The sequence below is a fragment of the Dermochelys coriacea genome, chromosome 13, assembly GCF_009764565.3.
Source record: "Dermochelys coriacea isolate rDerCor1 chromosome 13, rDerCor1.pri.v4, whole genome shotgun sequence".
Taxonomy (NCBI): Eukaryota; Metazoa; Chordata; order Testudines; family Dermochelyidae; genus Dermochelys; species Dermochelys coriacea.
The window spans coordinates 40,751,925-40,779,043 of record NC_050080.1 but is presented as its reverse complement, the minus strand read 5'-3'; the positions used below and the strand labels follow the sequence as shown (position 1 = coordinate 40,779,043).

Here is a 27,119-nt window from a genome sequence, read left to right as displayed (position 1 = left end):
AAAAGAAGTCCCACACAGGCATCTTCCCGTTTTTTTGGAAAATAACGACCTTGTGGTTCAAGGACTGGTCTTATTAGCTCCCTGAGGACCCATAATTTTCATGGAAGATGATCATACTATCGCCCATAATCATCATCATCATTCCACTGTGAGGATGGGAATGACCCTGGGTTCAGGGATTGTGCTGCTTTTTGTTTTGAGTGAGTGAGGTTCCCGTTTCCCCACCACTCTCTCTTTCTTCGTGTCTCTCTTTCTCTGTCTACCTCCACTGCCCCAGCACACATTCTGACTTTCTCTCTCTCAATCTCACCTAACCATCCACCCTTCAAGGCCTATGTGTTCTGTCATCCTTTCTCCCTAGCTCTTGTAAACACCCATGACAGCCACAAGAAGAACAGATGTGCGTTGGCCACAGGGAATGAACCCAACAGAGTTCCCAATAAGTTTCATGCCCAGTAAATTAATTCTTTTTCTCATTTCCTCTCCTAGTGTCCCCAGGTAGAGACGAGATCCAGCAGCCAGTCTCTGCAGAAGGTTTAGAGGGAGCCAAATTGAACCTCACTTGCTTTCACGCCTCAGTCAAGACCAATGAATAGATATTTTGGTACTGGCCGTTCCCGAATGGAGGACCTCAATATATAGCTTCTGGATACCTGGGAATCATTATTAGCTCCGAGCTGGAGCGAGTTTGTATGTTTACAGAGACAGAAAATCCAGCACCCTGGCCCAGCACAGGGTGAGGCTGGTAGATGGAGCTGTGTATTACACCCGAGACACGGTGTGACAGCAGGGGTGCCCCCTCCCAATAAATATCACATTTTTCTAGACTATGTGTATACGCGGGGGAAGCGGAGGGGAGAGGAATGTTGGGTGTCATTCTATGTGAGGGAGAGAGAAGAGGGGCTGTGAGGGAATACAAAAGATTAATAAAACACTGGGGCCAAATGTACCAAGGTCTTGGTGCTCCTATTTACCTAAGTGACTGGTGAGATTTGATCATTTGGAAAAAGTCTAAGAATATCCCCTGGAGAGAGATCTATGAAGCACAGTAAAAGGTAAAACAGTGCAAATAAATAAACAAACCCTTCCCATTACATCTGCAAGGGAGTTATTTTGATATGGACAGATAGATACATTCAGCATTGCAGTTGCGTTGTTTGGAGGTTATTAGGCTGACAAGGTGGATGAATCTCTTTTATTGGACCTGTGATGGATTTGGTCACAGAGACCCCCTTGGGACTGTCACCTGATGTGCTGAATTTACCTTTGAGCCTGTTTTCCCTAACAGCTTGTGTCAAGTTCCTTCCCCACTCTGAACTTTAGGGTACAGATGTGGGGACCTTCATGAAAACCCCCTAAACTCATTTTTACCAGCTTAGGTTAAAACTTCTCCAAGGTACAAACTATTTTATCTTTTGTCCTTGGACTTTATTTCTGCCACCACCAAGCATCTAACAGATATATAACAGGGAAAGAGCCCGCTTGGAAATGTATTTCCACCCAAAATCCTCCCCAAACCCTATACCTCCTTTCCTGGGGAAGGCTTGATAAAAATCCTCACCAATTTGCATAGGTGACCACAGACCCAAACCCTTGGATCTTAAGAACAATGAAAAAGCAATCAGGTTCTTAAAAGAAGAATTTTAATTAAAAAAATCCCTCTAGGCAAAACCTTAAGTTACAAAAAGATACAAAAACAGGAATATACATTCCATTCAGCACAGCTTATTTTCTCAGCCATTTAATCAAAACAGGTTTCAGAGTAGCAGCCGTGTTAGTCTGCAAAAAGAAAAGGAGTACTTGTGGCACCTTAGAGACTAACAAATTTATTAGAGCATAAGCTTTCGTGAGCTACAGCTCATGAAAAACTTGGTTTTTCCACCAAATGCATCCGATGAAGTGAGCTGTAGCTCACGAAAGCTTATGCTCTAATAAATTTGTTAGTCTCTAAGGTGCCAGAAGTACTCCTTTTCTTTTTAATCAAAACAGAATCTAAAGCATCTCTAGCTAGATTACTTACTAAGTTCTAAGACTCCATTCCTTTTCTGTTCTCAGCAAAAGCATCACACAGACAGACAGACCCTTTGTTTCTCCCCCCTCCAGCTTTGAAAATATCTTGTCTCCTCATTGGTCATTTTGGTCAGGTGCCAGCGAGGTTATCCTAGCATCTTAACCCTTTATAGGTGAAAGGGTTCTTCCTCTGGCCAGGAGGGATTTTAAAGGTGTTTATCCTTCCCTTTATATTTATGACAGCTTTGGGACTCCAGAACCCTGCCTTGTTAAGCCAGACACGCCAGTCTGCTGCAGCCCAGACTCAGGTTTGGTCCACACCTCCAATGGGATCCAAACCCCAAATAAATCCCACAGAAGTTGGCCCAATAAAAGAGATTACCTCACCCACCTTGTCTGGTTAGATTAGATAAAGATATAGAGAGGGAGAGATGAGAGGTAGATAGATGACAGATATAACACCATCCTCGAATTGCAATTGTGAAAGAGACACAAATATTACTAGAAAAAAATGACTGTATAGTTTAGCAAATACTATTCTGTAAAGGAATTTTCCCCTTACAGGGCATATTGAGTATAAATTAATAAGATTTCACTAAACAGCCTGGTAGTTCCCGCCTTTTCCAATGGGTCAGGGAATTTCTCAGGGAGTAACTCGCCTGGGAAAAAGAAAAGGAGTACTTGTGGCACCTTAGAGACTAACACATTTATTTGAGCATAAACTTTCGTGAGCTACAGCTCACTTTATCGGATGCATTCGGTGGAAAATACCTGGGAAAGTCGCTGTAAAAAGATTTCTGAGCTGCCTCCCACTACAGGTCGCGGGCTGTCCCGCCGGAGGTCGCTGCAGTACAAGCTCTCTGTGCTCAGCATAACACACGGGTCTATTTTACCTCTTGGCTTCCCGGGCTCGAGATTGAGGTGTTGAGGCAGGTGAGATTCAGTTCGGCTCCCTCCAGAGCTTCTGCGCAGCTTGGCTGCTAGATCTCGGTTCTGCCTGGGGCCACTGGGAGAGAAAACCAACCAGAGAATAAATTCAGTGGGTGTGAAACTTCGAAGGGAGTTTAGGGATAACTTCCCTCTTACCAACAACCCCGCTTCTGTTCTGTGCTTGCAAGAGCCAGGGAGAGAAAACGGGAGAACGCAGGCGGACAGGATGCACAGATAGATACCGTTGTTTAGTCACGTAAAATAACAATCAGCACAATGGCTGAGCCCGGAGTTGGTACCATCCTAGTTCCACCAAAACCTGTGTGTCTTGGCTCCTCTGCAAGGATCAGGCTTTTCCTCTATGTCTGGATCAGGTGAAAGTCAACGAGAGGGGAGCTCTTAAACTACAGCTGCAATCCACAAGAGAGAGTTATCTTCTGAGTGAAGAAAATTAACCATCCAGTGATGCTTTCGCTGTACCTGTGACTGTGAGCGGCTCCTAGAGAAATTACTTCTCTCTGCCTGTCGGTCCGTCTCTCTCTCTGTGTTCTTTAACTGAGCCTCCAAACTGTCTCAGCATGTCCGTGAGAGGCGGTCTCAAAGGATTCAGAGAGAGATAATATCGGTGGAAATTCATTGGTCAAATGCAAAAGAGGGGAGTTATCAGACTGTGCAGTGGAACCTTACCAGTTAAGACTCAATATGTGCTAGATGGGGAGGAAGAAATTCATTTAGCAGAGTCACAGGTTTCAGAGTAGCAGCCGTGTTAGTCTGTATTCGCAAAAAGAAAAGGAGTACTTGTGGCACCTTAGAGACTAACAAATTTATTAGAGCATAAGCTTTCGTGAGCTACAGCTCACTCTAAGGTGCCACAAGTACTCCTTTTCATTTAGCAGAGTGTGAGTTGTTACATGAACTGGTCCTTATTTATGATCGTTCCAGACATGCAATTTGAGGATGATGTTTTAAAGTATCTATCTGTCTGTCCATCCCCATACATTCCCTCATCTATCTATCTATCTATCTATCTATCTATCTATCTATCTATCTATCTATCTATCTATCTATCTATCTATCTATCTATCTATCTATCGACCCCCCCTCATCAAGAAAACATGAAAGTGGCTGAAGACCTCATGGACAGATTGTATTTACTTCACCAGTTTGACCTTCAAAGCAATTTCGTATTCTACTTTTGAAGGGGGGTGTCTTATACTGTTGCCAGATAATCCTACATTCTCAATATTTAAGGAGCCGCCAGACTCTGAATGTTATGTGGGAGTGTGGTTAGTATTAATTTATGTTAAAAAACAAGGACATTTTACATTGTTTGCCCAAACCATTTAGCAGCTAAGATACCACTGTGTTGGAGCACTTTATTAAAAAGGATGAATGGAGAAATAGATGACATGGAAAGTCCTGTGTCTATTGCGCTAGATGGAGCCAGGCAGAGAAATGAAGAGACTGAAAGAACCAAAATCTCACTCACTGAAAACAAAGGGGCAGCACAATCCCCGAGCTCGGGATCGGTCCCATCCTCACTGCAGAATAGCTGCGTCCCAGCCCCTTCTCTCTGTCTGAGCCCTGTGGGAATCAGCAAGCGGGAGGCTCCGCCCTCTCCCCGCAGCTACAAGCCAAAGAGAGAGGGAGTGTGGGGAGTGGGGAGCTCCAAACAACGTGCAATAATGCTACTACTGGAACTCGAGCCGTGAGTGACAAGTGAGGCCAAAACCCGAATAAACCTCTCTGTGTTTCTCTCCGCTATTCTCTGCAACCTTCACCTGAGGCTCCAAGACGGCTCAATCTTCCTGTCAGGGACCGGGCTCCGGGGGGGGGGGGGGTGACAGGAAGGAGAACGCACCGTGTGACCCCACTGGGAGCTCCACATCATCATCTACCTCCACTTCTTCATCCAAAATTTCAGCCTCTGGGTTACCCCTTCTTTCTGCTGCTGCCGATGGGGCTGTCTGGGATGGAGGTGGGGTCACCACAGAGGATAGCATTCAGCTCCTTACAGAAGCAGCAGCTCTTAGGTGCCCCACCAGTGCCTCCCTCGCCTTATGGTATGCCTGCCTCAGCTCCTTTGTCTTCGCTCTGCACTGCTACATGTCCCGATCATAGCCCTTTTTGCACAAGCCTTGATAAACCTGCCCATATGTGTCCCAATACCTATGGGTCACTCGCAGCTGCGACTGAACAGACTCCTCTCCCCATATACTGATCAGGTCCAACAGCAACCTTGGTCCAAGCGGGAGCGCGTTTGTTGCGATAGCCAGCCATGCTCACCTGTGAAGACGCCAGGACACCTCTCCACGCTGAGCCAGCAAGCAGGAAATGGAATTTAAACCCCCCGGGGCTTGCAAGGGGGAGGGGGCAGGTTGGCTGCAGGGCAGCGGAGTTAAAATCGCTGACCAGAGCTCCAGCATGGGAATTGTGAGACACTTTCTGGAGGCCAATAAAATCGAAAAAAAAACAGGTATGGTGTCTACACTGGCTGTTTGTTGACAATAAAGGGAGGGGAAAAGACAAAAGTCTGTCACAGGGGTGGAAATTTTTGTCGCCAAACTTGGTCTTTTTTTTCTAAAAAAAGTCCTTTTGCGGTGTGTACGCTGTCGCTGTTTTGTTCCCAAAAGGCAATTTTTGGTGACAAAACTCGCCAGTATAGACAAGCCCGAACCGTTTCTGCTACTAAAATTTTCTAACTGTGAAATTATTTTTGCCTCTTGGAGGCGATGTTGCCTCGGACAATAAAACAAACAACACCGTATTTTTCTGGCCGGTGAGTTCCCTCCTCTCGTACCACGGACCCTCCACTCTCCACCATCCCCGTAACCTTTCAGACAACTTCCATCTCTGGCAGCACCAGTTCCGAGGCACTTTAGAGAGTAGCGACATTCACTCCTGCGCAGGAAGAGAGGCGCTGCGCCAAACAATAGGCGCTTCTGAAGCATCATCTGAGGGACAAAGTTGCTATTCTTCCCTTCTCTTCTCTGCAGAACTACGATCAAAGAGAAACTCGTTCTTGCTGTTGGTGACACCATCTCGCTCTCGGTCCCATATTCCGGGAAGACCCAAGGATGCCTTTATCTTGGGTCACAGCTGTGCTGATGCTGTCTGTTCTAAGTGAGTGATTCCATCCCTCATCCTGTTCCCATTGTATTCTTCCAGCTGCTAACCCTGACCGCATAATATGATATTGACAGCGCCTAAAATCTTGTGGGTGCTTATTATATCTGCGCTATATGTCTGAATTATACATGGAATTATAATACATTATATCTGTGCTTATGTAGTGCTTATGTCTGTATTATGCATGTATTGTATTTCCATTATATCTGGGTGCATCTATTATGTATACATTATGTCTGTATCTACTGTATTTCTATTAGAACGGATTTTAAATAGGATATTCCTGTGTCTTCTCTTACCTATTAAATTTCTATTATATCTGATTGTATGTACAGTATGTTTGTATCACGTCTCTCTCCATCAATTGTATTTATTTTATCTGAGTGCACAAGTATTATGTATTTATTGTGCCTCCCTGTATCTAGTATGTTGCTATGTACTATTTCTGTTACGTTACTTTATATTCGTGTTACTATTATATCTGAATGTATCTAATATGTTTATATTATATCTGTATCTATTATCTTTCTATTATATATGAATGTATCCATAATGTTCTTATTATTTCTATTATGTTTCTATTCTAACTCAATGTAACTATTTTATCTCTATATATTTATCATGTTTCCATTATATATGTGTCTGTTATGTGTACATTTACTTGTGTATCGAGTTGCTATTATGTCTCCATGTATATACTGTGCTTCTATTATGAGTGTTTATATTATTATGTTTTTATTTTTTCTGTGTATCTATTTTGTTGCTATTACATTTAAGCTCACGCAATACGCTATATTCCCCGCGCAGGACAGAGCAATGGAGACTCAGTCACCCAAACCAAAGGCAGCGTCCTGATCTCCCGAGGAGAATCTGTGGTTGTTAATTGCACCTATGAGGCTGTTTCTCCCTCTCTCTTCTGGTACGTGCAGTTCCCCAACCAGCCCCCCAGGCTCTTCCTCAGGGACCTGGGAAGGGTGGACTCGGATGAAGGGATCAGAAAAGGGTTCAATGCAACCCACGATAAAAAGCAGAAATCCTTCCACCTCTGGAAACCGTCCAGTGACTTGAGCGACTCCGCAACCTATTACTGCGCCGTGAGAGACACAGTGACACTGACCAGCAGGGGAGCTCAGCAAAAACCTCCCGCGGGCTGTGGCAGCAATCGCTGGTTACTGGGAGCGACTCGGGGATGAAGGGTAGGAATTCTGCAAGCACTGGACCTGGAACAGACATCTCTGTCTCTCACACAAACCAGCAGCACACAAGCCCTCCTCCCCGCTCTAGTCCGTCCTCCAGCCTGCATCGCCTCTTTCCGCTCCTGCCCAGGATTGCAGGATGCGCTGGGCAGGTCATAGAACAAAATTCACCATCAGCTCAGGAAACCAGGAATGAATGAATGGAGCTGCGTAATCTGTCTAGGAAATAAAAATTAAGTAACTCCTCCACAAACCAAACCGCACACAAATAGCTAGCTAGATATTGATAATTATTATTTATTTGTGTTATGCTAGCACCCAGAAGACCCCAGTCATTGACTAGAATCCTGTTGTGCTAGGTGCTGTACAAAGACGGAACAAAAAAAACCCCATTCCTTGCCCCAGGTGCAAGGCAAGAAACAACAGACATACAAGGAAACCATGAAGCAATAGTACCTAAATCAGGGGTTCTCATACTGGGGGTTCTGACCCCTCAGAGGGTCATAAGGTTATTATGTGGGGGTTGTAAGCTGTCAGCCTGCACCCCCAAGCCCCACTTGGCTTCCACTATTTATAATAGTGTTAAATATAAAAAATGTGTTTTTAATTTATACGTGGATGTTGCGCTCAGAGGCCTGCTGTGTGAAAGAGGGTCAGCAATACAAAAGTTTGAGAGCCACTGGTCTAAACAGGTAAGACAGACACAGGGTGGGGGAAGGGGTATAATATATGTGCAGGGCTGTCAATTAATTGCAGTTAATTCTAATGATTAACTAAAAAAATTAATTGTGGTTAAAAATTGCGATTACTCACTGTTTTAATCACACTGTTAAACAATGAAATACCAATTGAAATGTATTAAACATTTTTGGATGTTTTTCTACATTTTCAAATATATTAATTTTAATTGCAACACAATACAAAGTGCACAGTGCTCACTTTATATTATTGTTATTACAAATATTTGCACTGTAAAAATTATGAACAAAAGTAATGGTATTTTCCAATTCACCTCAAACTATTTCTTACTGTTTTTTTCAGTGCAAATATTTGTAATACAAATACGAAGTAAGCACTGTAGACATTGTATTCTGTTTGTAATTGAAAACAATATATTTGAAAATGTAGACAACATCCAAAAATATTTAAATACATGGCTGTCTGTTATTGTTTAAAAGCACAATTAATCACACAATTAATCTTGATTAATTTTTTTAATCTCTTGAGAGCCCTATTATCAGTCAATATTTACCTTCAATGCACACACATTGCCACCTAGGGGTGGTGCTGTGGTAGAAAACTAGTACAAAGGACCATATTCTTCTGCCTCATGCTCTCTGCCTTCCTTTGAACACCTCCAGTCTCTGCCCTTCACACCAGCCCATCCTCGGGCTGCCTCTCTTCAGAGAAGAGACAGTCATGTCTGTGCAGTCCACTCTGCAGCTCTGTGGGTTATCCTGGCAGGCAGCAGCTTTGACACAAGAGACACAAGGTTTTTTTTGTTTTAAGGGCCTAAGGTGGGAGATTTTTCTCTACACCTGCCAGGTCATCCTAACTGGGTCTGGGGTCCAGTACATTTGTGTCCCAGCCTCCCTGAAAACCTCACCATGCTGTCACACTGGATCTCAGCTGCCTTCACCGTGTTTGCTCTGAGTGAGTGAGTGAGGTTTCCTGCCCCAGTTCACTGATTCTGTCCGCGGTTGGGATGGGGCTTGGGGTTGGGGAGCAATGGAGTGATTGGCCCCTAAGCGCTTGTAGAGGGTGAATTTGGTGCCAAATTCTCTTTCCCAGGTGGCCCGGGCAGTGTGGAGATCCAGCAGCCGGTCTCCGCAGGAGCTTTGGAGGGAGCTGGGTGGAACCTCACCTGCTCTCACCCCTATGTGACAAGGGAGTGGATATTCTGGTTACTCCCCAGCCAGAGTCCTGAGTTTATAGTTCAAAGACTCAAAGACCTGGCTTCCAGCACTGACCTGGAGGGGACTCTGAAATGGAGCTAGTGAACAGGAGCAGCTAACGGGAGTTTGGTGAGGGAGTTCTCCAGGTGAAGGAGGAGCAATTGCAGGATACTCGGGGTAAGTTTGTTGTCTGTAGTGTTTGTGGCGTGCTTGCTGCTTGACTGAAATATACTGTGTGGTCTGTTTGTTTGGGGGACCATGTGCTGACCATGTGTGTGCTGAGCCTAGCGCCCGCTAGGCAAGGCTGAGAGTTAGGAGCTTCTTGATGAGGCATCCAATCAATCGTTAACCAGGGGGTGGGGATACTCAGGCAGAACAGGGCTTTAAAAAGCCACTCCTACGTGACCAGAGGAGCTAGCGAAAAGGGGAGTTTGGCAAGGGAGTTTATAGGGGGAGTGTGAGCAGGGGCTAGATACACCTAACATTCTTTGCACTAAAAGGTCAAAACACCGATTGATAAAAACAAAGTACCAACAAGGGAACCAGCTGCAGGAGTAAAAAGAGAATGTAGGCAGAAGTCCAGCAACAGAGCTGGAGCTATCCAGTTTATTGCAGCATGTCTGATTACCTGCCCTATGGGCTGGTGGCATATGTATGCATTCAGTGCAAGGAGCTTCTGGCCCTCAGACACTGCATATGGACTTTGGAGACCAGGGTGGCTGAGCTGGAGGAGCTGAGGGAGACAGAAAGGTACAAGATGAGACTTTCCAGGACACAGTAGAATGGTCCCACACCCAATCTGACAGCCTCTGTGCTGTTGAGGACGATGAAAGCCTCAGGGAAGGAGAACATCCAGCTGGAGCAGAGGGAAATGATCCATAGTTGGGACCCTCCTCCCAGACGATGTTGTGGTATCCTCTCACACTGAGGATACTTCTCCGAGGAGGGAACTCCAGTTATTGGGAAGAGACAGGTGGGCAATTCAGTCATTAGAGACATAGATAGCTGGGTTTGTAATGACCGGGAGAACCGCATGGTGCCTGGTGTGAAGGTTTTGGATCTCTCAATACATCTAGATAGATGTATGTACAGTGCTGGGGAGGAGCCGGTGGTCGTGGTACATGTAGGTACCAACGACATAGGGAAGGAGAGGAGAGAGGTCCTGGAGGTCAGATTTAGGCTTCTAGGTAAGAGATTCATGTCCAGGACCTCCATGGTAGCATTCTCTGAAACGCACAGGGCCAGTTAGATAGGCAGAACTGCAGGATCTCAATGCATGGATGAGACAATGGTGTAGGGAGGAGAGTTTAGATTTATTAGGAACTGGAGAAGCTTTTAGGGGAGGGGAAGCCTATACAGGAAGGATGGGCTCCACCTAAATCAAAATGGAACCAGATTGCTGGCGCTTAAAATTAAAAAGGTTGCAGAGCAGTTTTTAAACTAAGGGCTGGGGGAAAGCTGACAGGTGCAGAGGAGCATGTGGTTCGAACATCCCTTAGGGGAGGATCTATAAATGGAGATTTCCTATGTCCTAATAAGGAGGAGAGGATGGAAAATGATAAAATTCAGGGAGGATCTGATGAGAAAAAGTCAAATGAAAAAAAGTCCCATTCAATTACATCATGCAATAGGGGACAGCCAAAAAATGACAAGTTTTTAAAATGCTTATACATCAATGCTAGAAGTCTAAATAATAAGATGGGTGAACTAGAGTGCCTAGTATTAAATGAGGATATTGATATAATAGGCATCACCGAAACCTGGTGGAATGAAGATAATCAATGGGACACAGTAATACCAGGGTACAAACTATATCAGAAGGACAGAACAGGTCGTGCTGGTGGGGGAGTGGCACTATATGTGAAAGAAGGAGTAGAATCAAATGAAGTAAAAATTTTAAATGAACTAAATTGTACTATAGAATCTCTATGGATAGTAATTCCATGCTTGAAAAATAAGAATATAGCAGTAGGGCTATATTACAGACCACCTGACCAGGATGATGTTAGTGACTCTGAAATGCTCAGGGAGATTAGAGATGCTATTAAAATAAAAAACTCAATAATAATAATGGGGGATTTCAACTATCTCCATATTGACTGGGTACATATCACCTCAGGAAGGGATGCTGAGATAAAGATTCTTGACACCTTAAATGACTGCTTCTTGGAGCAGCTGGTCCTGGAACCCACCAGAGGAGAGGCAATTCTTGATTTAGTCCTAAGTGGAGCTCAGGATCAGGTCCAAGAGGTCCATAGCAGGACCACTTGGTAATAGTGACCATAATATAATTAAATTTAACATCCCTGTGGTGGGGAAAACTCCACAGTGTCCCAACACTGTAGCATTTAATTTCAGAAAGGGGAACTACACAAAAATGAGGAGGTTAGTGAAACAGAAATTAAAAGGTACAGTACCAAAAGTAAAATCCTTGCAAGTTGCATGGAAACTTTTTAAAGACACCATAATAGAAGCTCAACTTAAATGTATACCCCAACTGAAAAAACCTAGTAAGAGAACCAAAAAAGAGCCACTGTGTTAAACAACAAAGTAAAAGAAGCAGTGAGAGGCAAAAAGGCATCCTTTAAAAAGTGGAAGATAAAGCCTAATGAGAAAAATAGAAAAGAGCATAAACTCTGGCAAATGAAGTGTAAAAATATAATTAGAAAGACCAAAAAAGAATGTGAAGAACTGCTAGCCAAAGACTCCAAAAGTAATAGCAATTTTTTTCTAAATACATCAGAAGCAGAAAGCCTGCTAAACAACCAGTGAGCCACTGGATGATTGAGATTATAAAGGAGCACTCAAAGATGATAAGGCCATTGTGGAGAAACTAAATGAATTCTTTGCATCAGTCTTCACTGTTGAGGATGTTAAGGAGATTCTCAAACCTGAGCCATTCTTTCTGGATGACAGACCTGAGGAACTGTCCTAAATTGAGGTGTCATTAGAGGAGGTTTTGGAACAAATTGATAAACTAAACAGCAATAAGTCACCAGGACAAGATGGTATTCACCCAAGAGTTCTGAAGGAACTCAAATATGAAACAGCAGGACTACTAACTGTAGTCTGTAACCTATAATTTAAATCAGTTTCTGTACCAAATGACTGGAGGATTGCTAATGTTTAAAAAGGGCTCCAGAGGTGACCCTGGCAACTACAGGCCAGTAAGCCTCACTTCAGGACCGGGCAAATTGGTTGAAACTATCGTAAAGAACAAAATTGTCAAACACACAGATGAACATAATTTGTTGAGAAATAGTCAACATGGTTTTTGTAAAGGGAAATCATGCCTCACCAATCTACTAGAATTCTTTGAGGGGGTCAACAAGCATGCAGACAAAGGAGATCCAATGGATATAGTGTATTTATATTTTCAGAAAGCCTTTGACAAGTTTCCTCACCAAAGGCTCTTAAGCAAAATAATCAGTCATGGGATAAGAGGGAAGATTCTCTCATGGATTGGTAACTGGTTAAAAGATAAGAAACAAAGGGTAGGAATAAATGGTCAGTTTTCAGAATGGAGAGAGATAAATAGTGCTGTCCCCCAAGGATCTGTACTGGGCCCAGTCGTATTTAACGTATTCATAAACAATCTGGAAAAAGGGGTAAACAGTGAGGTGGCAAAATTTGCAGATGATACAAAACTACTCAAGATAGTTAAGTCCCAGACAGACTGTGAAGAGCTACAAAAGGATCTCACCAAACTGGGTGACTGGGCAACAAAATGGCAGATTAAATTTAATGTTGATACATGCAAAGTAATGCATATTGGAAAACATAATCCCAACTATACATATACAATGATGGGGTCTAAATTAGCTGTTACCACTCAAGAAAGAGATCTTGGAGTCATTGTGGATAGTTCTCTGAAATCATCCACTCAATGTGCAGCAGAAGTCAAAAAAGTGACCAGAATGTTGGGAATTATCAAGAAAGGGATAGATAATAAGACAGAAAATATCATATTGCCTCTATATAAATCCATGGTACTCTCACATCTTGAATACTGTGTGCAGATGTGGTCGCCCCATCTCAAAAAAGATCTATTGGAATTGGAAAAAGGTTCAGAAAAGGGCAACAAAAATGACTAGGGGTATGGAACAGCTTCCGTATGAGGAGAGATTAATAAGACTGGGACTTTGCAGCCTGTAAAAGAGGCGACTAAGGGGGGAGATGATAAAGGTCTATAAAATCATGAGTGGTCTAGAGAAAGTAAATAAGTGTTATTTACTCCTTCTCATAATACAAGAACAAGGAAGGGGCTACCAAATGAAATTAATAGGTAGTAGGTTTAAAACAAACACAAGAAAGTATTTTTTTCATGCAAAGCATTGTCAACCTCTGGAACTCCTTGCCTGAGGATGTTGTGAAGGCCAATACTATAACAAGGTTCAAAAGGGAGCTAGATAGATTCATGGAGGATAGGTCCATCAATGGCTCTTAGCCAGGATGGGCAGGGATGGTGTCCCTAGCCTCTGTTTGCCAGAAGCTGGGAATGGGTGATAGGGGATGGATCACTTGATGATAACCTGTCTGTTCATTCCCTTTGGGGAACTTACCATTGACCAATGTCAGAGAACAGGATAATGGGCTTGATGGACCTTTGGTCTGAGCCAGCATGGATGTTCTTATGGTCTTATGTTCTCTCCCCAGACAGAAAGTCCAGCGCACTGGCCCTGCACAGAGTGAGGGTGGCAGACGCAGCGGTGTATTACTGTGCTTGGAGTGACAAAGTGTGACAGTCAGGGGCTGCCACCATGTAATAACCAACCCATTTTCTGGCTGGCATGTGGGTGCAGAGAGAGGAGTGGAAGGGAGCACAAGGACAGAGAAACGCCCTGGTGACAGGGATTTTCAGAGGAGCCTAGGAGAGTTAGAGGCGGGGTCTGGTCACCATACTTCATTTTCACATGTCAAGGAACTTCTAGCAACCAGTTTTACCACAAGGGGCGCCAGTGCTTTCCAAAAACAATACCCTAATAAATGGCACAAGAATACCGTTCCTGTCCTACCCATAGGCTCCAACTTCTCCTGAGGTGAGCAAAACCACGCAGAGGTTGCGGGGTATGTGTGTCTGTAAACTAGTAGAGGCTAAAGGGGTTACACCATACAGGACCTACTGGGGTCTCCGCTGGGACCTACAGTTGGTTCCACTGTTTGCTCTAATCCAGGATTTTTCCAACTGGGCAATTGTGGGGAACTGGATTAAACGAATTTCACTGCAAAGTATGAAGCAATCCGAAGCTCAAAACTCCCATTCCCTCTGATAAAAGCCTTGTACGGCCGTTTTCTGGCAGGAAAATTATACTATGTAGAAAAGGCAGGTATGTATGGTGTGTGTGTGTGGGCGGGGAATGCTGCAGTGAAAAAGACACACATATACACACAGAGACAAGGCGGGTGAGGTAACACATTGCATAGATACATACACAGACAAATGCTTTGTAACACCAGGCATTGCTTTGCACCAGTTACAACCACTATTTTTTCTGTACAGTCTGACTGCAAACTATCAGGAAATCCAATTCTGCTAAAATATTTCCCCCACTAGTTTATGCAGAGTAGCTGTAGCCCTTTCAGTCCCATGATATCAGAGACACAGGTGGATGAGGTAGTATCTTGTACTGGACCAACTTCTATGGAAGATAGTGTGTCTCCTAAGCTTTAGAGTAGCAGCCGTGTTAGTCTGTATTCGCAAAAAGAAAAGGAGTACTTGTGGCACCTTAGAGACTAACAAATTTATTTTTCATCGGATGAAGTGAGCTGTAGCTCACGAAAGCTTATGCTCAAATAAATTTGTTAGTCTCTAAGGTGCCACAAGTACTCCTTTTCTTTCTCCTAAGCTTGTTTCTCTCTAACCAACAGAAGTCGATGCACCTACACAAGGTGTTACCTCACCCCTTGTCTCCCACTAGTTTAGCCTTTTGCCACGCTGGGGAAGAGCTGATCTAGAAAAACACACCAATGAGATGATTCGGCTCTGTTCTTGCCCTGAGTATTTTCCTACCAGTCAGCAACCTCCTCCCCCAAACTCTGCCTCTCAACCGCTCCCATCTCGTGACAGTGCCATCCCGAAGCATTTACAGAGCACAGAAGGTGAAGTTAGGTCAATGTTATTCAGCTATATCACAGCTACAACACAGAGATACCGGGTACATTTCTAGAGGCACCTTCATGGGTATAACATTCTCACCTTCTCTAAACTGAAGCAACAAGACACGAATATACAAATTCTTATTGGTTTCGGAATTAGCTCTGTTTCGTCGAAGAATCTTTCAGTCCAGGCATGACTCTGCCTTGGCTCTCAACTGTGATAATCGTGTCTGTTCTAAGTGAGTAAGATTGTATTCCTCAGATTTCTCACATTTTATGAAACCATATCTTTATCCTGTCTTCCCCTTTGAGATTGTTTCAATGCCTAAAGTCACGAACTTTCTTATATTATGTCTAATTGTATCTAGTTTGTATTATCTCTGTGGGTCATTGTTTTCTATTATATCCGAGTTTAAATATGGTTTTATTTTATATCTGATTGCATCTATGTTTGTATTGTCTCGGCGTGCCAATATTCTGTTTCCATTATATCCGAATTAAATTATGTTTCTAGTGTAACTATTACGTTTATATTGTCTCTCAGTGCATTCCTTACCTTTCTATTATAATTAAGGGAATCTACTACAGTTCTATTTTGACATCGATCATGTAATGTTGCGCTGTTTCTCTCTGTTACGTGCATCTTACCTGGGAACACAAGTGCTGGAATTAGGGTTGCTGCCGCATCCCGCGGCTGGAAGTACTCATAACAACCCAGATAGATGGCTTCCGCCTTCAGAATCCGCCACTAGAAAAACTGTTCCAGCACCACCTCCGGGAGTCTCTCAGCTCCGGTTCTGTTGTATCTGAATGTGTCCGTTCTGCTCTGTTCCTCCCACAGAAGGCACCTATGGAGCAGACTCAGTGACCCAAATTGAAGGCAGCCTTACCATCACCCAAGGGGACTCGGTGCGTCTGAACTGTACCTATCAATTTTCTTTCACTGCTAATGTCGATCCCTTCTGGTATGTGCAATTTCCCAACCAGCCCCCCAGGCTCTTCCTCAGGGACCTGGGACGGGAGAACTCGGATGAAGGGATCAGAAAAGGGTTCGATGCCACCCACGACAAAAAGCACAAATCCTTCCACCTGTGGAAATCGTCCAGCGACTCGAGCGACTCCGCGACCTATTACTGCGCCGTGAGAGACACAGTGACACTGACCGACAGGGGAGCTGAGCAAAAACCGCGCAGCGTCTGTGCGCAGCAGCGGGCACCGGGGTCGACTCGGTGGCAGAAAGTGGGGCGGGGAGTCTGCAAACTTTGAACTTGGAACAGAAATCTCTCTCTCTAGCTCTCTGTTTTTTGCTGCTTTGCCCTAACCCGGAGCGCTGCCATCTTAGAAATGGCGTTGAATGTCATGAATCTCTAAATCAGGTAAAATCAGGAAAGACCAGAACACATCCACCCGCACCACCTACCATGAACAAGTCTGGTGAAAGCTGTCCCCAGGTCCATTTTTGAAGAGAAGTGCAACCAGACAATTAATATCATTCAATCTAAACCAATTAACCCACTAACTCGAGCATGATCACGGGTGAGAGGTTCATATCCAACTGGAAAACTAGCTGGTACTGTGGAGTTGAGGAACCTTCTCCAGCCCAATATACACAGAGAGACAGACAGATAGAGTCTTTAGATGACCTCTCTCACCTGCTGCATCAGAAAAATGCCCACTATCTGTATTGGAAAGGCTATTTTACCGGCAAAGGTATAAACAAATCTGCTGAAACAATTTCCCATTTTTGTGAACACATTTTACCGCTTGGGGGCGGTGTGATGCTAGGTAAATAATGAAAGTAACAGCAATTTTCCGTCCCGTGTTCTCTGCCCTCTCCTGACACCAACCCAGCCCTCTTTGTCCTTCATACGCACCCGTTTCTGACAGTACCGTTGATAAGGATTTACAGAGCAGAAGGAATCACTCTTGGGAAGTTGGGTTCATGCTGTTGCGACAAGTGTCAGCTTCTACTCACAGATACAAAATACATTTTAAGGCACCTTTTACATAACACAATTCTTGCCTTTTCTAAATTGGCGCTACTAGACACGCAGACGGATCAGTTTTGCTGAATAGGAGAATTAGCTCTGTTTAGTCAAAGTATCATTCAACCGAAGGATGTTTCTGACTTGGCTCTCCGCTGTTATACTCACAGCTAGTGAGTAACGTTCAGTGTTCTCAGCGTTGTTATATTTTATCGAACCTTGTCTTCATCCTGCCTTCATCATCTAGTTTGTCTGAGCGGCTAAGATCACGCAGTGCTTATATTACATCCGATTGTATCTTGTATGTTTGTATTGTCTATGAGGGTTAATGTTTTCTGTTGTATCAGAGTATAAATATTATATTTCTATTATAGAGGATTGTATGTCTTGTGTGTGTGTTATCTCTGAGCGCCAATATTCTTTATTATATCTGAGCCTAAATGTTATTTTTTCTTGCATGGTCTCTCAGGGCACACTTTGTGTCTCTATTAGTGACTCTATCGCGTTTCTATTGTATCTACGTGTTTATCTACCATGTTTTTGCTGCGCTGTTTTTATCGGTTACATGCATGTTGTCTCGAAGTACATCAGCTCCGTTCTAGTGTGTCTGTTCTGCTCTGTTCCCCACACAGAAAGCACCTACGGAGCAGATTCAGTGACCCAAACTGAAGGCAGCGTTACCATCTCCCAAGGAGATCCGGTGCGTCTGAACTGTACTTATCAATTTTCTGTCCCTGCTTATCCCTTCTGGTACGTGCAGTTTCCCAACCAGCCCCCCAGACTCTTCCTGAGGGACCTGGGAAGGGAGAACTCGGATGAAGGGATCAGAAAAGGGTTCGATGCCACCCACGATAAAAAGCTCAAATCCTTCCACCTGTGGAAACCGTCCAGCGAACTGAGCGACTCCGCGACCTATTACTGCTCCGCGAGCGACACAGTGACACGGACCAGAGAGGGAGCTGAGCAAAAACCGCGCAGGGACTGAATGTGCGGAGCAGCGGGGAGGCGGGCACCTGGGTCTGGGGGTGACTCGGGGGCCGAAAGGGGGGAAGTCTGCAAATAATGAACTTGGAACTGAAATCTCTGACTGTCTCTCACACACACGCAGTTTAGCTCTCTCTGTTTCCTTCTTTGCCCTAATCCGGAGTTTTGCCATCTCAGAAATGATGGTGAATGTCACGAATCACTAAATTAGGTAAAATCAGGAAAGACCAGAAAACATCCACCCTCTCATGAGGAACTCTGGTGAAAGCTGCCCCAGCCCTGTTCTCGAAGGAAAGTGTAACCAGATAGTTCAATATCACTGAAACTAAATCAACAAAAAGACACGAACTCTGCCTTGGTCATGGTGGAGAAGTTCATATTCTATAGGAAACCTGGTACGGAGCAGTTGAAGAGTCTTCATTTGCCCAGGATACATTGATAAACAGCGAGTCTTCACCGGAGATACCACATCTTGCATCAGAAAAATACTATCTCTACTGGCAAAGGTGTAAGAAAAACTGCTGAAGCGATTTCCCATTTCTGATCACACTTTGCCGATTGGGAGCGGTGTGTTCCTAGAAGAGAAATAGGCTTCAGAGTAGCAGCCGTGTTAGTCTGTATCTGTAAAAAGAAAAGGAGTATGTATGGCACCTTAGAGACTAACAAATTTATTAGAGCATAAGCTTTCGTGAGCTACAGCTCACTTCATCGGATGCATGCAGTGAAAAATACAGTGGGGAGATTTTATATACACAGAGACCATGGAACAATGGGTGTTACCATACACACTGTAAGGAGAGTGATCAGGTAAGGTGAACTACTACAAGCAGGAGAAGGGGAGGGGGGAACCTTGTGTAGTAATAATCAAGGTGGGCCATTTCCAGCAATTGACAAGAACGGTAGGAGGGGAAATAAACATGGGAGAATAGTTTTACTTTTATGTAATGACCCATCCACTCCCTAATCACTAATTTCCACTTGCAAATTAATTCCAATTCAGCAGTCTCTCGTTGGAGTCTGTTTTTGAAGTTTTTTTGTTGAAGGATAGCCACTCTTAGGTCTGTAATCAAGTGACCAGAGAGATTGAAGTGTTCTCCAACTGGTTTTTGAATGTTCTAATTCTTGACATCTGATTTGTGTCCATTTATTCTTTTACGTAGAGACCGTCCAATTTGACCAATGTACATGGCAGAGGGGCATTGCTGGCACATGATGGCATATATCACATTGGTAGATGTGCAGGTGAACGAGCCTCTGATAGTGTGGCTGATGTGATTAGGCCCTATGATGGTGTCCCCTGAATAGATATGTGGAGAGAATTGGCAACGGGCTTTGTTGCAAGGCTAGGTTCCTGGGTTAGTGGTTCTGTTTTGTGATGTGTGGTTGCTGGTGAGTATTTGCTTCAGGTTGGGGGGCTGTCTGTAAGCAAGGACTGGCCTGTCTCCCAAGATCTGTGAGAGTGATGGGTCATCCTTCAGGATAGGTTGTAGATCCTTGATGATGCGTTGGAGAGGTTTTAGTTGGGGGCTGAAGGTGATGGCTAGTGGCGTTCTGTTATTTTCTTTGTTGGGCCTGTCCTGTAGTAGGCAACTTCTGGGTACTCTTCTGGCTCTGTCAGTCTGTTTCTTCACTTTAGCAGGTGGGTATTGTAGTTGTAAGAATGCTTGATAGAGATCTTGTAGGTGTTTGTCTCTGTCTGAGATGTTGGAGCAAATGCGGTTGTATCGTAGAGCTTGGATGTAGACAATGGTTCGTGTGGTGTGGTCTGGATGAAACTGGTGGCATGTAGGTAGGCATAGCGGTCAGTAGTTTCTGGATTAGGGTGGTGGTTATATGACCATCGCTTATTAGCACTGTAGTGTCCAGAAAGTGGATCTCTTGTGTGGACTGGTCCAGGCTGAGGTTGATGGTGGGATGGAAATTGTTGGAATCATGGTGGAATTCCTCAAGGGCTTCTTTTCCATGGGTCCAGATGATGAAGATGTCATCAATGTAGCGCAAGTAGAGTAGGGACATTAGGGGACGAGAGCTGAGGAAGCGTTGTTCTAAGTCAGCCATGAAAATGTTGGCATACTGTGGGGCCATGCGGGTACCCATCGCAGTGCCGCTGATTTGAAGGTATACATTGTCCCCAAATGTGAAATAGTTATGGGTGAGGACAAAGTCACAAAGTTCAGCCACCAGGTTAGCCGTGACATTAAAAGTAAAACTATTTCCCCATGTTATTACCCCCCCCCCGTTCCTCAGACATTCTTGTCAACTGCTGGAAATGGGCCACCTTGATTATCACTGCAAAAGGTTTTCTTCCCTCCCCCCTTCCTGCTGGTAATAGCTCACCTTAAGTGATCACTCTCCTTACAGTGTGTATGATAAAACCCATTGTTTCATGTTCTGTGTGTGTGTATTTTCCCACTGTATTTTCCACTGAATGCATCTGATGAAGTGAACTGTAGCTCACAAAAGCTTATGCTCTAATAAATTTGTTAGTCTCTAAGGTGCCACAAGTCTTCCTTTTCTTTATTCTAAGAGAGTAACGATGGTCACCCTGCTCCAGCCCTGAAGGGGTTAAAAGCAGCCCTGGAGAGGGCTGCAGCTGGGAAAAGCTGAGTGAGTAGCTAACCACAGGTGTGGCCAGCTCAGTCAGGGTCCAGTTGATCCTGAGAAGGGGGCTGGGGGGCAGGAGCTGAAGGAGTCTCACTCTAGCCCTGGAGCAGGGAGTGCTGGCTGCCTGGGAGCAAGGTACCTGAAGTGGAGCAGTGCTGGGGAAGGGCGAAGGGAGCTGGGGAGTTCCAGCCTGGTAAACCCACAGGCTTCAGGGCCTTGGTGAAGGCCTACAAAGGTGCTGGGACTGCAGAGGGGCAGCCTGTGAATAGGCAGAGTCAGCAGGTCCTAACCCCTTGCCAATGATGAGTGGCCATTACAGGCTACCATCTGCCCCGGTGAGCAGGGGCTGGATGGCGACGGGCAGTAGCCCAGCCTGAGGCAAGGTGGGTTTAGAGGGTTGGGGGTTCCCCAGGGAGGGGAGACCCAGAGTGTGGGGTACTGTTGGGGCAGGACCCCATGGTAAAGGGCACTGGGGTCCGGGAGGGACACAGGGCCGGCAAACAAGCAAGATACCAGCCTGCAGACGGTGCTCCAAAGGCTGGAAAGAACTAATTCCTGGATGACCAGCAGGAGGCACTGCACCTGTGAGTTTTCGCATTGCTACTGTAATGGTCTCTGTCTCAGCTTTGTTACATTCTACAGAACCATGTCTTCATCCTGTCGTCATCCTTTATTTTGTTCAGTACCAAAAATCATGAAGTTCTTATATCCAATTGTATCTATTATGTTTATACTCTCTCTAGAATGTCAACATAAGAACATGAGAATGGCCCTACTTGGTCAGACAAATGTCCATCTAGCTCAGTATCCTGTCTTCTGACAGTGGCCAGTACCAGGTTTCCCAGAGGGAATTAACAGAACAGGTAATCATCAAGTGATCCATCCCCTGTCGCTCATTCCCAGCTTCTGGCAAACAAAGGCTAGGGACACCATCCCTGCCCATCCTGGCTAATAGCTATTGATGGAACTATCCACCATGAATTTATCTAGTTCTTTTTTTAACCCTGTTATGGTCTTGGCCTTCACAACATCCTCTGGCAAGGAGTTCCACAGGTTGACTGTGCATTGTGTGAAGAAGTACTTCCTCTTATTTGTTTTAAAGCTGCCGCCCATTAATTTCATTTGGTGAGTCCTAGTTCTTGTGTTATGAGAATGAGTAAACACTTCCTTATCTACTTTCTCTACACCAGTCATGATTTTATAGACCTCAGTCATATCTCCCCTCAGCAGTCTGAAAAGTCCCAGTCTTATTAATCTCTCCTCATACCGAAGCCGTTCTATACCCCTAATTATTTTTGTTGCCCTTTTCTGAACCTTTTCCAATTCCAATACATCTTTTTTGAGATGGGGCAACCACATCTGCATGCAGTATTCAAGATGTGGGTATACCATGGATTTATATAGAGGCAAGACGATATTTTCTGTCTTATTATCTATCCCTTTCTTAATTATTATTCTTAATTATTAATGCATCTGAAGAAGTGGTTTTTACCCATGGAAAAATATGCCCAGATAAATCTGCGAGTCTTTAAGATGCCACTGGACTCCTTGCTGTTACTTATTCCTAGCATTTTGTTCCCCCCCCCCTTTTTTTTTTACTGCCACTGCACACTGTGTGGATGTTTTCAGAGAACTATCCACAATGACTCCAAGATCTCTTTTTTTGAGTGGTAACAGCAAATTTATACCCCATCATTTTATCTGTATAGTGGGGATTATGCTCTCCAATGTGCATTACTTTGCATTTATCAACATGAAATTTCATCTGTCATTTAGTTGCCCAGTCACCCAGTTTGGTGAGATCCTTTTGTAACTCTTCACAGCCTGCCTGGGACTTACCTATCTTTAGTAATTTTGCATCATTTGCAAATTTTGCCACCTCAGTATTTACCCCTTTTTCCAGATTGTTTATGAATATGTTGAATAGGACTGGTCCCAGAGCAGACCCCTGCGGGACACCACTATTTATGTCTCTCCTTTCTGAAAATGGACCATTTATACCTACCCTTTGTTTCTCATCTTTTAACCAGTTACCAGTCCTTGAGGACCTCCTCTCTTATCCTGTGGCAGCTTCCTTTGCTTAAGAGCCTTTGGTGAGGAACTTGTCAAAGGCTTTCTGAAAATCTATATCCACTGGATCCCCTTGGTCCACATGCTTGTTGACCCCCTCAAAGAATTCTAGCAGATTGGTGAGGCATGATTTCCCTTTACTAAAACCATGTTGACTCTTCCTCAACAAATTATGTTCATCTCTAGTCTGACAATATTGTTCTTCATTATAGTTTCAACCAATTTGCCTGTTACTGAAGTCAGGTTTACAGACCTGTAATTGCAGGGATTACATCTGGAGCACTTTTTAAAAATTGGCATCACAGTAGCTATCCTCCAGTCATCTGGTACAGAAGCTGATTTAAATGATAGGTTACAGACTACAGTTAGTAGTTCTGCAATTTCACATTTGAGTTCCTTCAGAACCCTTGGGTGAATACCATCTGGTCCTGGTGACTTACTACTGTTTTATTTATCAATTTGTTCCAAAATCTCCTCTCATGATACCTCAATCTGGGAAAGTTCCTCAGATCTGTCAGCTAAAAAGAATGGCTCAGTTTTTGGGAATTGCCCTCACATCTGATGTTCCCCTCTGGTGTTGTCTGAACCAGTGATCTGCTAGGCCACTCCAATCCTTGACTCTGGGAGCCAGACTTACCCTGCTCTGAGAACCCTCACTCCTGGGCTGTTCACGCACAGCCTCTGGCATGTAAGCTGCTCCCAGCTACTTGCAAGTGAATGACACTAGCCAATGTCTCTGGTCCCAGACACAACCCTAGGAATCTCCATCTTGGAGGACGCGGCAATCTTATAAGTTTGTCAATTTAACAAAAATTTATAGGTACCAGGCTTGTTATCCCAAGGGGAGCCTCTGATACACTTCAAACCAAACACACACTTCAGGTAGAATAAAGAAACAGATTAATTAGCTATAAAGATAAATTATAAGTGATTATAAATCAAAGCACAAGTCAGATTTGGTCAAATGAAATAAAAGCAAAATGCATTCTAAGCTGATCTTTACACTTTCAATGTCCTTACAAACTTAGATGCTTCTCACCTCAGGCTGGCTAGTTACTTTTCAGTCAGGTTCTCCCCTTTGATCAGTGTTTCAGTTGCTTGGTGGTGGTCTGTCTGTAGATGTAGGTGGGAGAGAGAGAGAGCAAGGCAAATATCTCTCCCTTTTATCATGTCCTTTCTTTCCTCTTGGCTTTGCTCTCCCCCCTTCAGAGTCAGGTGAGCATTACCTCATTGCAGTCCCAAGCTGACCAGAGAAAGACCCTTGATGGAGTCACCCCCTAACAGATTCTTTTGTTGCTGCCTAAGCCAGTGTCCATTGTTCCGGTGAGGCTGGGCTGGGTTTGTCTCATCCAGGCCCTGATGAGGTGTGAACTGCCTCTCTGTTCTTGGAGAGTTTTTGCATGGGCTTGCTTTAAACCATGAGGATACATTTTCAGCCTCATAACTATATACATGAAAATAGAACCTATAAGATTACTATAACATTACTGTAACAATCACTATAACAACCATGCTTAATGCATTATGAGCCTTCCAAAGACACCCAAAATGACAAACTTTGCATTGGATACCACACAATCATTTTATAAAGATGAACATGGGAGTGTAGGGTGTTCTCCTGAGGTACAGAGCATCACACATACTCAGCCGTGGAGACTGATGCAAATAATTCATTTAGTTTCTCTGAGTGACTCCTTTAGCACCTTGATCGTCCAGTGGCCCCGCTGGTTGTTTAGCAGGCTTCCTACTTCTGATGCACTTAAGGAAAAAAAAATTGCTATTACTTTTTGAGTCTTTGGCTAACTTTTCCTCATTCTTTTTTGGCCTTCCTAATTGCATTTTTACACTTCATTTGCCAGTGTTTATTCTCCTTTCTATTTTCCTCACTAGGATTTAACTTCCACTTTTTAAAGGATATCTCACTGTTTCTTTTACTTTGTTTAGCCACAGTGGCTCTTTTTTGGTTCTCTTAGTAGGTTTTTTAAATTGGGAGATACATTTGAGTCTCTATTATGGTGTCTTTAAAAAGTTTCCACGCAGCTTGCAGGGATTTTACTTTTGGCACTGTACCCTTTAATTTCTGTTTAACCTCCTCATTATTGTGTAGTTCCCTTTTCTGAAATTAAATGCTACAGTATTGGCCTGCTGTGGTGTTTTTCCTGCCACAGGGATATTAAATTTAATTATATTATGATCAGTATTACCAAGTGGTCCACCTATATTCACCTCTTGGACCAGATCCTGTGCTCCACTTAGGACTAAATCAAGAATTGCCTCTCCTCTGGTGGGTTCCAGGACCAGCTGCTCCAAGAAGCCATCATTTAAGGTGTCAGGAAACTTTATCTCTGCATCCTCTCCTGAGGTGAAATGTACCTAGTCAATAGGGGGATAATTGAAACCCCCATTATTTTATTATATTATTAATTATTATTATTATAATTATTATTTAACTTTAATAGCCTCTCTAATCACTGTGAGCATTTCACAGTCACTATCACCATCCTGAACAGGTGGTCTGTAATATATCCCTACTGCTATATTATTATTAGAGCATGGAATTTCTATCTATACAGATTCTATGGTACAGTTTGATTCATTTACGATTTTTACTTCATTTGATTCTAATCTTTTTCACATATAGTGCCACTCCCCCACTAGCAAGACCTGTTCTATCCTTCCGATACAGTAATACCAGGGTACAAAATATATCCCATTGATTATCCTAAATGCTCTTTCTATTAGAGGATAATTATATTTGTATTATATCTAATTGAAGGTATGGTGTTTGTTGTCTCTGAGTGTCAATATTCTCTCTTGTATGCGAGTTTCAATATTATGTTCCTGTTGTATCTGATTTATCAATTTCTGTTTGCATGGTCTCTCCATGGAACTTTGGGTTTCTATTATGTCTTATACAATAGAAATGTGGTATTACTCTGTGTTTATCTGAGTGTCTCTTCGGCTCTGTTATATCTCTGTGTGTCTGCTCTGCTCTGTTCCTCCCACAGAAGGCATCTATGGAGCAGACTCAGTGACCCAAACTGAAGGCAGCGTTATCATCTCCCAAGGGAAGCCGGTGCGTCCGAATCAGATTTCTGGGTTTCCTTACCCCTTCTGGTACGTGCAGCTCCCCAACCAGCCCCCTCAGGCTCTTCCTCAGGGACCTGGGAAAGGAGGACTCGGATGAAGGGATCAGAAAAGGGTTCGATGCCACCCACGATAAAAAGTACAAATCCTTCCATCTGTGGAAACCGTCCAGTGACTTGAGCGACTCCTTGACCTATTACTGCGCCCTGAGCGACACAGTAACACGGATCGGCAGGGATGTTGAGCAAAAACCGCGCAGGGCATTGCAGGTACATGGTGCCTGTTACTCGGGGCTTGTGGAAACTCCATGTGTGGAACAGCAGGGAGACGGCCCTGGGGGGGGGGGGGACTCGGTGGCAGAAAGGGGAGAACTGAAAACATTGAAGTTGGAACAGAAATCTCTCTCTCACACATTCACGCTTTAGCTCTCGGTGTTTTCCTACTTTGCCCTAATCTGGAGTTTTACCATCTCCCAAATGATGGTGAATGTCATGAGTCACCGAGTAAGGGAAAATCAGGAAAGACCAGAACACATGAACCGTCTCATGAGCAGCTCTGGTGAAAGCTGCCCCCGGCCGCATTCTCAAAGGAAAGTGCAACCAGACAGTTCAATGTCACTGAAACTAAACAGATAAACACACAGACTCTGCCAGGATCCCGGCGGCGGCGAAGTTCCTATTCTGAAGGGAAAAATTGGTACGGAGCAGTTGAGGAATCTGCCCAGGACACAAAGACAGACACACAGAGACCACCGTTACAAGAGCACCCTCACCTCTTGCATCAGTAAACTCTCTATGAGAGACTGATTTACTGCTGAGAATATCTACAGCAGCCATTGCCCATTTGTGATCAGTTTGCCACTTGGAAGCGCAGCGGTGCTAGATAAATAATACAAGTAAGTGCAAAAAGAAAAGGAGTACTTGTGGCACCTTAGAGACTAACAAATTTGAGCATAAGCCTTCATGAGCTACAGCTCACTTCATTGGATGCACTGAAGTGAGCTGTAGCTCACGAAAGCTTATGCTCAAATAAATTTGTTAGTCTCTAAGGTGCTAAGGGTACTCCTTTTCTTTTTGCGAATACAGACTAACACGGCTGCTGCTCTGAAACAAGTAAGTGCCTTCTCCTGTGCC

The 27,119-nt window shown here is 44.0% G+C and overlaps 3 gene segments (V, D, J or C); all 3 read left to right on the top strand.

Moving 5' to 3' along the window:
• The first annotated feature begins 5,805 nt into the window (after positions 1-5,805).
• Positions 5,806-7,300, top strand: LOC119841722. The segment is given in 2 exon segments: positions 5,806-6,063; positions 6,877-7,300. Coding segments are annotated over 2 exon segments (432 nt in total).
• Positions 7,301-15,114: 7,814 nt separating this feature from the next.
• On the top strand, positions 15,115-17,614 carry LOC119841720. The segment is given in 2 exon segments: positions 15,115-15,495; positions 16,098-17,614. Coding segments are annotated over 2 exon segments (471 nt in total).
• LOC119841719 lies at positions 17,151-18,231 on the top strand. The segment is given in 2 exon segments: positions 17,151-17,414; positions 17,874-18,231. Coding segments are annotated over 2 exon segments (393 nt in total).
• Positions 18,232-27,119: the final 8,888 nt, after the last annotated feature.